This window comes from Trachypithecus francoisi, unplaced genomic scaffold (assembly GCF_009764315.1).
Source record: "Trachypithecus francoisi isolate TF-2019V2 unplaced genomic scaffold, Tfra_2.0 Lachesis_group13, whole genome shotgun sequence".
In the NCBI taxonomy this organism is placed as follows: Eukaryota; Metazoa; Chordata; class Mammalia; order Primates; family Cercopithecidae; genus Trachypithecus; species Trachypithecus francoisi.
In genome coordinates, this window is record NW_022681458.1 from 118,466,366 (window position 1) to 118,482,647 (window position 16,282).

At 42.6% G+C, this 16,282-nt stretch overlaps 1 protein-coding gene across 4 annotated transcripts in view; it reads right to left on the bottom strand.

Annotated features, from left to right (window-relative positions):
- CCDC93 (coiled-coil domain containing 93) overlaps window positions 1-16,282 on the bottom strand; it is a 94,157-nt gene that overhangs the window by 22,136 nt on the left and 55,739 nt on the right. For 3 of the 4 annotated variants that reach the window (XM_033231727.1, XM_033231724.1, XM_033231728.1), the window contains 7 exons: window positions 15,387-15,503; window positions 9,447-9,509; window positions 5,736-5,809; window positions 4,527-4,608; window positions 3,478-3,549; window positions 2,194-2,247; window positions 701-763 (listed from right to left, as the gene is read on the bottom strand). In XM_033231727.1, coding sequence (XP_033087618.1) covers window positions 701-763; window positions 2,194-2,247; window positions 3,478-3,549; window positions 4,527-4,608; window positions 5,736-5,809; window positions 9,447-9,509; window positions 15,387-15,503 — 525 coding nt within the window. The remainder of the gene's footprint in view (window positions 1-700; window positions 764-2,193; window positions 2,248-3,477; window positions 3,550-4,526; window positions 4,609-5,735; window positions 5,810-9,446; window positions 9,510-15,386; window positions 15,504-16,282) is intronic. The other variant, XM_033231725.1, reaches the window with a different exon arrangement.

The window sequence follows — 16,282 nt, forward strand, 5'->3', positions numbered from 1 at the left end:
CAGAGAGCTGGGAAAGGGGATCTCACTAGTCTCTGCAGCCCTTTGGCCATTCCTACCAGAGCTCGGCCTTTCCCTCCCAGAGAACAGAAGGTTGGCTTGAACCAAAGTGTGACAGAAAGAACTTCTGGCTTTTGAGCTTCCATGAGCCAGATCCCAGCAACGTAGGGGATTTTAAATGTAATTTTCACTCTGTATGAATTAAACTTTAGAGCTAATTTTGAAACCTATCTCCCCCATATTTGATGTCACTCTCACAAACCACTGGTTATCCAAACAAACAACAACAACAACAACAAAACCCAGCTGAAATGGCACTTAATTTCAGAGGAACAGTAGCACAATTCTTGTTTAGTACTTGACGAGTACTGGGGAACTGGAATCCGGACTCTGGCACCTACCAACTGCTTGACTGTGGGAAAGCCAATTTCTTCATAAAGAAAATGGGATGTAATATCCACTCTCCACCTGGGGTAAGGATTAACTCAAAGGAGTGGTTATGAAAGTAACATACCAAGGTGAGATGTTAATACCAACATCTTAAATCACTGAGTTACACTCCAGATAGTAAGAAGACTGGTGAACAGCAGCCTCATTACTCATCTTTTCTAATTCTTAGACATTGAGACTTTCTAGTTATGTCATAGGACATCTAAACCTAGTTAGAAGAATTTATGCATATTTTTGGCCTTCTTTTACTTACCTGTAGTAAACGTATCTTGTAAAGTTTCTCTTTCTCCATATTATACCGCCTGTCTAGGTCGTCCTAAAAATTGGAAAAGGCTGTAATTATCTGGGAATAGAAAACTTTAACTCTTTAATGGAGTCTTTAAAAGTTGAATATGTTTTTATCATATCTCCCCCATCCCGAGGCCTTAAATTTCTCTTCTTAAATGCCCAAATTTACTGTCTGGGTCCTATCTCATATGAGACTCTTGATACCCTCTCATATCATGTTATAACAACTCTTCCTTCTGGGACCCAAGACAAATCCAGTATTCTTAAGTGAAGTAACCTCCAAACGTATATGCCCTTCCCCTGCAAAAACCGATGATGATGTAGAGACAAACCATTAGTTAAAGAATGTGTTGTTCTATGCCTGTGTTTGGAGATGATGTCAGTTTTCTATATTTCTACTTAGAGCTGTGTCACCCAATGTGATAGCCACTAGCCACACTGGACAGTGCAGAACAGAACATTTCCATCACTGCGAAAAATTATCTTGGACAGCATTGATATAGAAAATAGAAAGAAACTAGTCCCTCATTGAAACCAGCAAGGTAAGAGACATGGCTGGTTTGTCGTCTCAGAGGAAGTTACAAAAGGGGTCAAAGGAGCCCCTCCTTCCTCAGCATAGGGAATATAAACACACACATACACACACACCCCCACCCACCCACCCAAGGGACTCAGCTGTAGGCAAAATCCAACAGACTTCACTGGAAGAGTGCTGAAGCTCATTCTCCTGGGAGATTATGAGGGTACAAAGGGAAGAGGAACCCTTACAGAAGACAAATGCTTACAGTTTTCATGCTTTTCCTTTCCTCCACTTCCTTTCCTATCTCTTTCTTTTGGAGGGTTTTGGAATGCGGGTAGCATTGGTTTAACTCAGAAGAGGGTGGCAAACTACAGTCTGTGAGCTAAATCCTACAACCTTTGGGCCAAATATGCCTTGTGGCCCATTTTTGTAAACAAAGTTTTATTGGAACACAGCCATGTCCATTCATTTACAGATCAACTATGGTCACTATAGCAGAGCTGGCTCACAGAGCCGAAAAGAGTTACTATGTGGACCTTTACAGAAACAGTTTGCTGAGTCTGGTATATAGTACAACAGAGAGAGAAGGTTTTCCCCTCTGTGCCACCCAACCCCTCAGAGCCCAAGTGGTGACCAGCATATGCAGCCAACGCAGGCCTCTCCCCTTCCCAGCTGAGGTGCCAGCATGAAAACAAGATGCTTGTACACAGGACTGGGAGAAAACCCACCAGAAGGGTCACCTTCAGGGCCACTGCTGGGGAGACCCTGCCTCCATCTGAGGGCCAGCTGTATCAAACAGGACAATGCCCTGGAAAGCCTAGATGCAGAGTCTGCCGTAGAGCACATTAAAGTAGGCATGAGAAGCCATCCCAGGACAGTGGAAAGCTGGCCGCCTGCCCTCAGGAGACAATGCCAATCCCGAGCAGGCAGGTACTTACGTCATGAGTCATTGCAGAGGTCAAGGTACCAGGCGGCTCTCCACCGGAGAGGGTCTGAAACAATGAAAACATAATAAACACCTCTCCTGAGCATTTGGGACTAGGACAGAAGCCAAGGATCCAGATGTAGGAAGGGGCATAAGGGTGCAGCTGAGAAATGCGTTGATGTCCCCCAAGCATGTCTGAAGAGAGCAGAAAGGGCACTGCCCTTAGATGAGCCCCAGATTTTAAATTGTCCTTAGGTGTCTGTCAGTTACACACTAACACGGTAAACTGTACAGCTCTTTTTGAATGTAAGAATCTCGCTAACAAGATGTGCTGAGAAGAGAAATGAGATCTTAAGAGTCTAATTCGTGCAAACGCAGAGGCTCAAAACTCAAGCTGATGATTTGAGCTTTAAAGGTTTAAAGTTTTAGAAACAACAGGAGAGGTGGGCTGTGTGACGATGAGCCTGGGATACCACTGCCTCCTAGGCTCTCCTATGCACCCACGCCGGTCCCCTCACAGATGTGAAGAGTTGTATGGCTCGGATGAAATAATGCAACCACGCAGGAGAGTGAAAAGGGCCCTGCAAGACCTTCGTCTCCCCGCTGGGCATGGCGGTGTCCTGTACAGCCATGGCCACAGTCCAGTGCAGAGTGCTGGGCCAGGCAACAGGGCATGTGGTCTGGCGCTGGGTGGCTGGACACTCTTGTCCTCCCTAAGCTTCAAGTTCCCTGTTTCTTAAAATTTAAGGTTTAATGAATATTCATGTGAGCTCCTTGGAAGATCAAGTCCTCTGTTCCAAGAACCAGCTGTGCAGGTGTGTTTCACAAACCTGGACTGCTCCTGCAAGCTTAGGGCTCTTCCGTGAAATCCAACACTGCTCTCTCCTGCTTCATGTTTGTTGCTGCCTTTTGGGAGTGGGGCATTATCCTTGAGCAGGAAAGGAGGAAGGTGAAATGAGTAAACTGGCAGAAAATTTAAAGAATGGGTGAGCAGGAAATAGAGCTCAGACTTTTCCCAGAAACATCTCCCTAAACAGAGGGAGGCCAGAAGTGTAATCTGGTAATTCATGTCTGGGTTGCTGCCTTCCACACCCTCTGCTGCCTTTTACTCCCAGAGGAAAGAGAGAAGAGATGGATGCAAATCTAAGAAGGTCACAGAAGGAAAACAGTTGAGAAATGTGTATTTACAGGATGAGTTAGCACCAGCTGTCTGCTCGTTGGTCCTCTAGAACTCTCTTTTCCCTGTGTAAGTCGTCATAACACCTGACAGTCTCAAGGACTAATTCAGAGCCTTTACCTTTTCATCTCCACGTGGTGCTCTCTCAGCTTTCAGGTTTTCAATTTCTTGCTGTAGCCGTGTCATCTCCTCCTTTAAAAGTGACATGAAAATTTACAAAATTCAGACAAGCCAGTAACTAGATGCAATGATTCAACTATTTGGTCCACAAGTCTTATTTTCACATTTCATGAGTTTATTCTATGACGAAAAGCTAATGGGGTAGCTTCCCTGATCTCCAGTTATCAGCCTGGGAAAGTTCTTTTCAGGAGGCTACAGGCAGCTCTTCCTCCATCAAAAGAGGCCTTTCTTTCTGAAGGGCTGGTGAGTGTGTAGTAATCACTGGGCATTGAAATGAACAAGTGATCTAGAGCCTAGTTCCAATTAGTCTTGACTGTTTCCTCTCTCCAGCAGGCCTTAACCTTATTCACCTGTCCATCTTCCAGCCTGGTGCTCTGCCTCATCAAGTACCTCTTCCACTTGCCGTCCTCCCTGGCCCTTAAGTAAGATCTAGCTTTTTGATGGCTCCTGTGCTGAAGTGTCGTTTCCTCCCCTGGAGCTCACACAGAACTTGCCGGGCCTCATTTCCTATCTCACACTAGAGTCACCTGAGCACGCATCACTCCCATGACCAGACTACAGATTTCCAGATGGTGGCAGCCAGGACTTATACATAGGACATAGACATCCCAGGTTTTCAGGACAGCCCTGGTTTTGTATGATGTTACTCTTTTCACAAAGACCATCTGTCAACAAAATACATTTTTTCAAAAATTTCATACAACTTTTCTTTCAAATACCAAAGTTAGGTGGCATTGTTTGTTTTGGGGTTTGGCACAAAGTTACTAATCTAACTTACTTCTGGTGTCGTTGTAGGGTACCAACCATGGTGCTCTACTTGGCTTATACAACTGACAACTGCTGAATGAATCTGCTTTTTTTTTTTTTTTTTTTTTGATGAATCTGCTTTTTAAACTGCACTGGATAGGATGCCACAACAGGACAATGGAGGTAAACCAAGAGATTTGGTAAGAGTCCTGGTTTATTTGCTGACACCAAACAACACTTACTCGACAATGTGCTTTAAATTCCTGTTCTTGACTTTTCAGATTTTCATTCATGGCTACAAGTGCTCTCAGGTTCTGTAGGATACTGAAGAGAAAAGACCAAAAAAATGACATATGGCAGGCCATTATGATTTTATGAATCACAGCTAAAAGCAGGTCCGCAGCTAAAAAAGGACTCTTCAATTTCCTTTCTCAGCTCTAAGAGTGTCTCATGGATTCTGCACAAATGATAACGACTTCCATTTAACTGACATTATTATTCATTTATAAACCCAAGACCATCATGCCGGATCCAAGAAAACATTACAGATTCCAGAATTCAAATGTCAACTGTAGAAACATTAATGAGTTTCAATAGGACCGGATATATTTAATGATACCAATTATTCAACTGTATTCAGGGCATATACAGTACTGAAAACTATTTTTAAAATCCATTCTGAAAAGGAAAACAAGTTACTTAAGGTCATTAAAAGCACAAATTTGACAATAAAAATATCAAATATGACACTGCTTTGCTCCGTTTCATGAAACAAAGGTTTATAATTATAGAGTCAAATTACATGTGGGGACTTTTTGGTAAAAACGTTCATCAAACAAGAACTACTCATTCTGTGCCTGAAACTTTTTGATTTCAGTCTCATTCAAATAACCAGCTCCTGGGAGACTTTATACCACCCAAACAGTCTGAAGCTAAAAAGGTCAAATGTTAAGTGCTTTCTCTCCTCTAATGCTCTAATGACAATTCATTCTACATGGAAGAACAAACAACTACAGCAGCTGTGTCTTGACAGAAAAGACTGCATCTTTTCTACCACGGAGGCACGAGCTGTTTAAAAACTTGTAACAACAGTGAACTCTAGGGAAGAGAATTAGGTGGCTGGGGACAGGAGAGGGAGGAAGATTTTTCACCACATGCCCTTTCTTGTACTAGGAAGGTATGATCATTTTGAAAAACAGAAAAACAAAACACTATGCTGCTTCTGCACACAAGGGGTATTGGGAGAAAGGTGACTAACACAGGGCAGCCCAAGCACATCTCAGCATGACATAGTCACCACTTTCTGGATGAACAGTAAAATGATCTGACCTGCAGCGGCCAGACCAATAGCCTTTGGCTGCTTTGTTCTGTGTTTAAACAAATCCAGCCAACAAGTATCAGCAAAGTTACTTCCATCAAAGCAAAAATAAGTGCATGCTGAAACCTCTTACCTTGGATCAGCTTTGGATTCTATCTTCTCGAGGGCTGCTTGCTCTTTGTCCAGTTTCTCACTATAAGTCTTCAGCTGCAGGAGAGAATGGAGACATGGTTGCTGGAGCCTTGGTAGTATAGGTGAACAACTTCACCTTCTTTTTGTGAGGCAGATAATGACATTTTTTAAAGAAGAAACTTAAACTCGGATTTTAATGCATAAAGTAGGTAATTACATCATACAACAGAATACTAAGCCAATATTTTTTTAAAAAATGAAGCAGCTCTTTTACAATGATCTCTAGTATCTACTGTTCGGTGAAGAAAATACCGACTGTTTCTCCAAACCTACACCCTTTGTACTCTTTGAATTTTGTACCATGTGAATGTGTTACTTATTCAAAAATTTAAAAAAAAAGAAGTTTAAAAAATGTTCCAAGAGTTCTAGTTGAAAATAGTAGACTAAGCACAACTTGTAGCCACCCCTTCTTTTTTATTTTATTTTATTTATTTATTTATTTTTGAGATGGAGTCTCGTTCTGTCACCCAGGCTGCAGTGCGGTGGTGCGATCTCGTCTCACTGCAAGCTCCGCCTCCCGGGTTCACGCCATTCTCCTGCCTCAGCCTCCTGAGTAGCTGGGATTACAGGCGCCCGCCACCACACCCGGCTCATTCTTTGTATTTTTAGTAGAGATGGGGTTTCACCATGTTAGCCAGGATGGTCTCGATCTCCTGACCTTGTGATCCACCTGCCTCAGCCTCCCAAAGTGCTGGGATTACAGGCGTGAGCCACAGCGCCCGGCCGCAGCCACCCCTTCTTGCCCTAAGACCCCCAACCATCCGGACTATTACATTAGAACACAAGAGTTTAACCTCACAGGTCAAAAAAGATGGTTAACAGACAGGAATGGCCTGAGGAGGAAGCTATGTGGAGTTAGCATATGTAGGAAGGACTGGTGTGCAGTGTTGGGGATCTGCATTAGGAATAGCCACATAGGCTAGGCAAGGAAACCTGACTATCTTAAACCCAAGAGCTAGTGCTTAAGTCTCAGAGGCAGGGCGGGGTCCCGCATAGTAGGTGATACCCAGCAGAAATGGGGAGTTCCCTGACCCAGAACATCAGTTACTACCCGCTGACCCCAGCAAACAGTAGGTAGATCCCTTCCAGAATAAACACAGGAAGTGGGCTGCATAAAATGGATGGATCTGCAGAGGTGGTAATCCGAAATTTTAAAATTAAAGATGAGCATACAACCAAGGATCATCAAACAGCTGCAGACAGACATAACCTTAAAAAAGATGTATCAATTCAACAAGCCAATTCTGATCTTAAGTAATGGTTATAAAGCAAGCAAAATTAGATACAATTAATGTACTTAGACATAAAAGAATACTGCATGAAAACAATCAACCTCACACACAGGAAATTAGAATTGTGATGGCTGAAATTACAGAGCGGAGGGGACAGCCAGTCTCCTGGCCTTCCTGAAGCAGTCATGCAGCCTCCCCCACAGGTGTCAGGCACCACTGCTGTCTGCGACCTTCCGTGCCCTGCTCTGCTGTTCCCAGACTCACTGGAGAGACACAAGTCCTCCCTGCTTTTCAGTGCCACCAGGTTATCCTGGAAGGGCAGGTTTTGCTAAAAGGTAAAATCTGGGAAGCCTGGAGTGAAAGGGTTCAGAGCGCTCACTCTGTTCACTACTCACCTTGATAGGTAAGGAGAACCAGGCCCAGAGGCGAAAGACGTTATTTACTCACAGGCTGACCAAATCAAGCTTCTTCAGAAGTTGCTCAGTACTAGGTTTTATACAGCTTTCCCATTTTTCCAGATGGGAATTAGTCTGATTGTCCTATTAGACAGTAAACTACCAAAGAGGGCTCTGATGCCAGGCTGCCTGTATTTGAATCCTGACACTCCGCTGCATGGCCTTTGGCAAGTTATTTAACTCTCTGCCTTAGCTTTCCCATCTGCAAAAAACAATGATTACTGCAGGAATGATAGGCCCAGAGCAATGTTGGCCGCTGTTTTCATTCGAGGACAGTCTTATTACTGACTTAAATCACACCCTCCACCTTTCTGTAACATGAAAAGGGCTCAACAAATACTTGATTTAGTGTTTAGTATAAAAAGCCCCTTTGTAAGTCACTGACAGTTGGTATCCTAAGGCATATAAATGTCTTAGAAAATTGATATCAAGATATTCTGCCTTTAATCTCTTCCAGATTGTTATACAAAGACAGATCCAAGAACTAGCAAACTTCATGCCAGGGGCTCTGCAGCATTAAAAGTAATATCACAGAGGGTTCCCAACCCGCAGAGCTTGCCATCTAATCCATAAGGAACGCAGTCACACAGCAGTGTAAAGGAAGCTGATCTGTCCAAAGGCAAGGTAGGCATCTTTATGAACAATGAGAAAAAAATTATTCTAATTGCCATTCATGTGCCTGCCCTTTTGAAACATTCTGACAATAACTGAAGAGGTTAGTCCAGACCAGAATTGAAAAGCTTTGTCAGGTTTACATCAAGGTGGAAAATTAAGTGCTACATATTGCTACAGAAATAAGAATTTTAAATTGGTAAATATCCTGTGAATTCTAGAAAAGTAGGGAGACTGGGTTGGTTTCAGAGACATCTTTGAAGATCCTAGCTTCCAAATCGTCCAGGAAGTACTAGGTAGGGACCTTGCAGCGAGGTCCTTCCATAGTACAGCTATAGTCCAAGCACCAAAATCAGAAGGAAGAGAGCTTTTCAAGTCTGGATGAGGATAGTTCTCTGTGGAAACCAAGGGACAGAAATATCTACACACTGCTCATGATAGAGGTGGCAGCAGAGGTAAACAATCAGAAGTGGGACGTGAGCAGCAACAATGCTGATGTGAGGTAGCACACTTGGAACCTAGACTACAGACTGAATCACAGGGTTCAAACGCACTCCCAGTCCTCCTTCTCCTCCTGCAGCCCCTCCCCCATTCTGCCTAGGAGATTACTGGAAATTCTGAACAACAATTATATCACTCTGAGGTTCTCTCATCTCTCAAAAAGACATCTCACTCTCAAGGAATTCAGGATCTTAGAGCTATTATATCAGCTGCTGTTTGAGAGGCAGGGGCTATTTACTGTGAGTGACATTCTGAGTTCTTCCCTGTGCCCCACCCAGCCTAACAGGCTCGCCTTCCTAGGAAGCCTTTCCTGACCCTCACAGCCCACAGAGACCTCTCCCACCAAGACCACTAAGGGTCTAGAATGTGGCAGTGTGGGCAAACTGATGGCATGGGTACACACTACCACGTAACTGTCCCATGTCTCAAACTGACTGCCGTCTCTGAGAACAGGATTGTGTCTCCCATACACAGACTGATGAAACACAGCATTCCATTACTGGTGCAGGTCAAAAACGATTCTTTTTTTTTTTTTTTTGAGACGGAGTCTCGCTCTGCCACCCAGGCTGGAGTGCTGTGGCCGGATCTCAGCTCACTGCAAGCTCCACCTCCTGGGTTTAGGCCATTCTCCTGCCTCAGCCTCCCGAGTAGCTGGGACTACAGGCGCCCGCCACGTCGCCCGGCTAGTTTTTTGTATTTTTTAGTAGAGACGGGGTTTCACCGTGTTAGCCAGGATGGTCTCGATCTCCTGACCTCGTGATCCGCCCGCCTCGGCCTCCCAAAGTGCTGGGATTACAGGCAAAAACGATTCTTGATAAGGGCCCACGGAAGAAGGAAAATCTATCTGCTCACCTCCGTCAGTGTTTTCTTGGCTTCATTATATCTGGCTTGTAGGCTGGTGTGACTTGCTCGCAGCTGTAAATGAAAGATAAAAGACATATGCTCTCATTTGATCCTCATGACAACACCGATGTCAATTTCACAGATGAGAAAATGAAAGCTCAGAAAGATTTAAACTGAGCAAATGTGAAAATTTTAGAAGGGTTGCCAACAACAAATCAAGAAAAAAACCTCATATTAATTAGCACCAAGTACATGTCAGCCAATGTACTACCAATTTTGCATAAATTATAACACTGAATCTTTATAATTAGTGAAAAAAGACATTTTTCTTACTTTACAGACGAGGAAATAAATACTCATAGGGGTTATTTGACTAAAGTCCCATAGCTGATAACTGATGAGGCCCAGATCCAAATTCAAGTCCCTCTGACTTTTCAGTGGGGCTACAATCAATGCAGTTCACCAACTTGCCTGTTTGCAGAATACAAACAGCATTTCAGCACTTGAGATTCTAGCATAAGACTGGTTGGCAAATGATGACACATAAAAGATAGGATTCAGGACTTCAACACTAAGAGAATGAAAATAAATTATTTTACTGTTCCAACTTACATAACTGTAAACCCACATCTTGAAAAAGTCAATTCCCTTTCTCTTGCTAAAACAATACATCCTTATGTCTATCAACTTTTAGAAATTTGAAAACATTCCTTTAAATGCTCAAAAGGATTGTGTATTTTCACTTTTAAGAAGGATAAGAGGTACCATATGACCCAGCCATCCCATTACTGGGTATACACCCAAAGGATTATAAATCATGCTGCTATAAAGACACATGCACACGTATGTTTATTGTGGCACTATTCACAATAGCAAAGACTTGGAATCAACCCAAATGTCCATCAGTGACAGACTGGATTAAGAAAATGTGGCACATATACACCATGGAATACCATGCAGCCATAAAAAAGGATGAGTTTGTGTCCTTTGTAGGGACATGGATGCAGCTGGAAACCATCATTCTCAGCAAACTATCGCAAGAACAGAAAACCAAACACCACATGTTCTCACTCATAGGTGGGAATTGAACAATGAGATCACTTGGACTCGGGAAGGGGAACATCACACACTGGGGCCTATTATGGGGAGGGGGGAGGGAGGAGGGATTGCATTGGGAGTTATACCTGATGTAAATGACGAGTTGATGGGTGCAGCACACCAACATGGCACAAGTATACATATGTAACAAACCTGCACGTTATGCACATGTACCCTAGAACTTAAAGTATAACAATAATAATAAAAAAAAAGAAAAAAAAAAGGATAAGAGGCAGAAAACCACCTTCAAACTAGTTATTAACTGGGTTCAAGTTAACAATGAGAAATTTTGACCTATATCTCAATGGTTATTTCAAAGTAACATGCCCCATCCTTGGGCCTGTAAGCAGCGTATTAAGAATTATGTCACCTTCAGAAAACATTACTCCAATCTAGTTACTAGTCTTCATGACTGATAAATGGTTATAATTCCAATAAGGCCTATCAAGAAGCCAACTCAAGCCGAGAGCAAAGTGATAAAGGAGAGAGAAGCAGGTGGCTTCTGGTGCCTCCCTTTTCGAAGACAGCCATCTATGCAACAACAACTTTTATTAACCTGTTTGTGTAACTGGTAGATGAGGGTACTTTGGGAAAAAGTTTAGTTGTCTCTTGAAATCCCAGCATTTTAACTGTTGATGCTTTCTATGGTCTGAATGTTAGTGTCTGCCCCAAATTTGTATCTTAGAACCTAATACCCAATATGACAGTTTCAAGAGGTGGGATCTTTGGGAAATGATTAAGTCATGAGGGCTCCAGCCTTGTGAATGAGATGAGTGCCCTTATAAAAGAGGCTCAGCCTGGGCAACAAAGTGAGACTCTGCTGTCTCAACAAAAAAATAAAAGAAATTAGTCAGGCATGGTGGTGTTCCTGTGGTCCCGACTATGTGGGAGATTGAGGCAGAAGGATTGCTTCATCCCAGGAGGTTGAGGCTGCAGTGAGTTATGATCATGCCACTGGACTCTAGCCTGGATGATGGAGTGAGAACCTGTCTCAAAAAAATGAAAATAAAAGAGGCTTGAGTGGGCTCCCTTGCCTCCTTCCACCATGTGAGGAAGCAGCAACAAGGTGTCATCGATGGACATCAGACGCCAGATCTGTTGGTGCCTTGATCTTGGACTTCCCAACCTTCACAACTATAAGCAACAAATTTCTGTAGTTTATAAATTATCATGTCTAAGGTATTTTGATAGAGCAGCCCAAATGGACTAAGACAAGGCTCTAGGAAAGGTTCCCGGGATCTTCCCACCTGCTTCACCCACCTTCTTGTGTAGCCTCTCACCCCTGCACCCACCTACTCATCTGACAGTTACCCAATGCTCTGCTCAAATGAGGTGTATGGGAGAAAGAAAAGAACATGACATTGTAACTGTGAGATCAAAATATGAGAAGAGATGGGGCAGAGCCAGGCCCAAGGAAAGAGTCAGTTCCCTCACCAGGCGGTTCAGGAAACCTTCAGCGACAAAGACTTACCTCAGATGGATCTTGGCAGGGAAGTAAGAGCTTTCTAAGAAGAAAAGGCTCATCTCTTTTCTTTAATTAATTTAACTAACAAGAGCTCTCTTTAATTCTTCATCTGACCATCTTTTCTTACATAGGAAGTGTCCCAGCAGCTTAGCTTAGTTTTTATCTTGCTGGAGTCCTCCAGGATTCTCTTACCTCTATTTTTCTTCTTCATCACTAATCCCTACACTTACCCTAAAAATTCAGCTGCTGGTTAACACCACCTCTCTGGATTTCTCTTTCTTTCATTACTCTCAGGTTTCTTCTTAGCTACCTACCAGCTTCACTCCATTTTAATTCCTTTGTAGTATATTCCCTTATTGGACCATGATACAGTTTGGCTGAGTCCCCACCCAAATCTCATCTTGAATTGTACTTCCCATAATCCCCACATGTCACGGGAATCAGGTGGAGATAATTGGATGATGGGGACGGTTTACCCCATGGTGTTCTTGCGACAGTGAGTTCTCATGAGAACTGATGGTTTTGTAAGCATCTGGCATTTCCCCTGCTTGTACTTCTCCTTCCAGCCATCATGTAAAGAAGGACATGTTTGCTTCCCCTTCTGCCTGATCGTAAGTTTCCTGAGGTCTCCCCACCCATGCAGAACTGTGAGTCAATTAAATCTTTCCTTTATAAATTACCCAGTCTCAGGTATGTCTTTATTAGCAGGGTGAGAATGGAATAATATTTCCTTATTTGTAAAGTGAGGATAATAACAGTACCTCCCCTTTATAAGGATGTTGTGTGAACTGAGTTAATTTTGCAAAGCACTTAGTAATTAGTAAGCAATAACAAAGCACTTATTAGGCATTACTGTTACTGACAGAGAAACGTCTGTGATAGAATACACAAAATAAAAACTCAATTTTGTAACCATACAACTCACTCTCCCCAGGTGAAGGGGCATACATGTTTGTAAAGGCAACACAGCAGACACAAATAGTAGCTTGCTCTATTTATTCTTATCTTTATATACTTCTATACTATTTAATTTATATTGAGCTTATTCCTGTAATTTAAAAAAAGCACTTGAAACATTTGAAAACTGACAGAAACAAAAGGAAAATGTGTTTAGTGTATCTGCACACACACAAAAACATGGAACACAAACTGAGCAAGTCTCTTCCCTCCCTACCTCATTTTCCTCACCCAGCTGGGATAGCTACATGGCCAGGGGTTATTGCATGTGCTGGTCATCATCTTTAATTACATTAAACATAGCAATAATGATTGTTGTCTTTTAATGACAGCCTGCTATATGTTAAGCAGTATGCATGAAAAGTAATAGGCTCTGGGTAAAAGTGTTTTCAACCAACTGCAAAACAGACTCAAGAGTCAGGGAGGATTGCCCTGTCAGCTGGACCAAGAATGTGTCAAGATTGCCCTTTGTGTTGAGGCTTAGTATTGCTTCTCCCCAGGTTTAGACAGAAGGTAGAAGCAAATATTCATTCCTGCTGGGATACTCTGGCTCCTGGAGTTCACAATAACCTCACAACTATCTTCCCTCAGAGATGCACTATAATAAGGAAGCCTCATCCCTGACTCCTTCTGATTCTGTGATGAGTTCTTTTTGAACTATTCTTATCACTAGCAGGGGTCAGGAGTAGAAATGATACTGTCTGAGTTGAGAACTCATTAAAATGTCTAAACAAATAACTGAACAGAAACCAAATCGTAGGCTCTCTTTTCATCCTTCTTTGATCCAGAGCATTTAGCAATACCAACCTATCGTTTGTTCAGCTATGGGAGAACAAATTCTAATAGAACAAATTCAAACAAAGAAATGATTGAGCAGGACCATTTGATAAGTTAATATCTTTTAAATATGTGGGACTTGAAAGAATAAAAAAAGCTCAAAATGCAACTTGTACTCATTTTTTTTTTTTTTTTTTTTTGAGATGGAGTTTCACTCTTGTTGTCCAGGCTGGAGTGCAATGGCATGATCTCAGCTCACCACAACCTTCACCTCCCGGTTTCAAGTGATTCTCCTGCCTCAGCTTTCTGAGTGGCTGGGATTACAGGCAGGCACCACCATGCCCAGCTAATTTTGTATTTTTAGTAGAGACAGGTATTCTCCACGTTGGTTAGGCTGGTCTTGAACTCCGACCTCAGGTGAACTTCCCCTCCTCAGCCTTCCAAAGTGCTGGGATTACAGGCGTGAGCCACCGCGCCCAGCTCATATTCTCTTAATCTTCTACTACGTGTATTCTTCTAATCTAATCTATTGCTAACACAACTGAAGCACATAACTTTTTATTGTCCAATGACTGTTCCTGAGTCAAACTTCCTAGCTTCTTCTTAGGTTTACTTTTCAGGGCAAATATATGAAGGTCTTTCCAAAACAGTCTCATATCACCAGGTATTACAGAACACCATCTCCTACAGTTCTCTGAAAAACGATCAAGTTTCCTCCCTTTCCCTGCCATCAATAGTAGCAGTCCATGTCTGGACTACTGCATCAGCCTCCTACCTGTTCTCCCTGAATTCCTTCTCACCCAAGTCCAGTTAATTCATGCTCCTGCAGCAAACAGAATGGTCTTTACAATATGCAATTCTGATCATGCCACTCCCCTATTTAAACCCTTCAATGGCTTCCGTTGTCCTTAACATGGCCTGGATGGTCCTCTTGATCAGACACTGCCAACCAACTGTCTCATTCATGACTCTCTGGCCACAAAACAGACTGGCCAAGACCCTTCCTCCTCTGGTTTTTGTTCATGTTGTTCTGTAAGTCCATAGAGCCCATACAGACTTCTTGCCTGGAAATGCCCACTCATCTTTCCAGTCTCAGAACTCTGTGACCTTAGGCTAGGTCAGGTCTCCCTATCAGTCATTCTCCCAGCTTCCTAGACTTCTCCGTCAAGCACTTAACACACCTGTAATTAAATGACGATGAGTGTGATGACTTCTCATTAGACCTTAAGATCCTTGACAGCAAGGATCATAACTTGGTCTTCATTCATCCCAATAGCTTAATTCAGTGCCTAGCATACAGTAGTGCTCGGTAAACATTTGTGAACTAATGCTATTTATTCTTGCCCTGTGATCTTTTCCTATGATAGAAGTTAGCAAATTTTTTCTGCAAAGGGCTGGATAGTAAATATTTTAGGTTTTGTAGGTCTTATGGTCTTCTGCAACTACTCAACTCTGCCACCGTAGCCTGAAAGCAGCCACAGAAAATATGTAAACAAATGGATGTGCATATGTTGTAATAAAACTTTATTTACAAAAACAGGTGGCAACTGGATTGGCCCAAGCACCACAGTATGCCAACCCCCATTCTGGAATCTCCTTTAAGCAATCTACCATGAAGATCTTGAATAAACTTATGAAAAGAAAACACTGACCTCTTCAAGATGTTTGGTCTTTTGCACAATCTGTTTGTTCAAGGAAATGACTTTCCGACGATGTATCTGGGAGGTTCCTAATTTTTCTGGACTTTCTTCAGTTGATAGCTCAGACTGCTGTGGAAAAAAAGGGATGGCAAATCCAAAGGATTTAATTAGTTCACCTTGGTTCATGTAATCAAGCTCTGTTCAATGTGGGCAAAGCACTGTTGGGCAGCCAGTCACACAAAGCCAGGGCATTTACAGGGGCCTGTTCAAAACCTGGCGTAGAGAAGAGATTCTGACACAATGACCAAAATCCCTATCAACAGAAGCTGCATTCTGGGCCGAGGGAACAGCATGTGTAAAAAAGTACAGGGCGTAACTGTGGTTATGTCAATATCATACAGGCAATAGGTATCATCAAAAAGTCTTAAATAGGGGAATAACACAGACAAAGTAATATCTTCATAGGACCATTCTGGAGTTATCAAGAATAATGAATTGATTCACTGTGAGTGAGGCATTATAAGCATATGGTTAAAAAGTCTAGTCATTCAGCAGCACTTATAATGAAGAGTCTCCCAACACATTTTCCATCAGTTGGCCCACCCCAATTTAATCATTTCCTATTTCTGATGTTCTGGAGTTAACAGGGGATTGACTGGAAAGGGATTAAAGGTGCTGACAGAGGTCACACAGGAAAAGTTCTGCAACTGTATAAGGGAGGAGGCGGGTGGAGAAGGATCCTCAGGACCAGGAGTGAGTGTGAGAGAGATCTCTAAATAAGATGATGAGGTGAATGTGACAACATTTTCCAGGAGGGCAAATGGCCATTCCTCAAAAACCACACAAAGAAGCAAGCAGCTTATTATAGATACTGAATACAAACACCTGCCTCAAGACTTCTGCGAGCA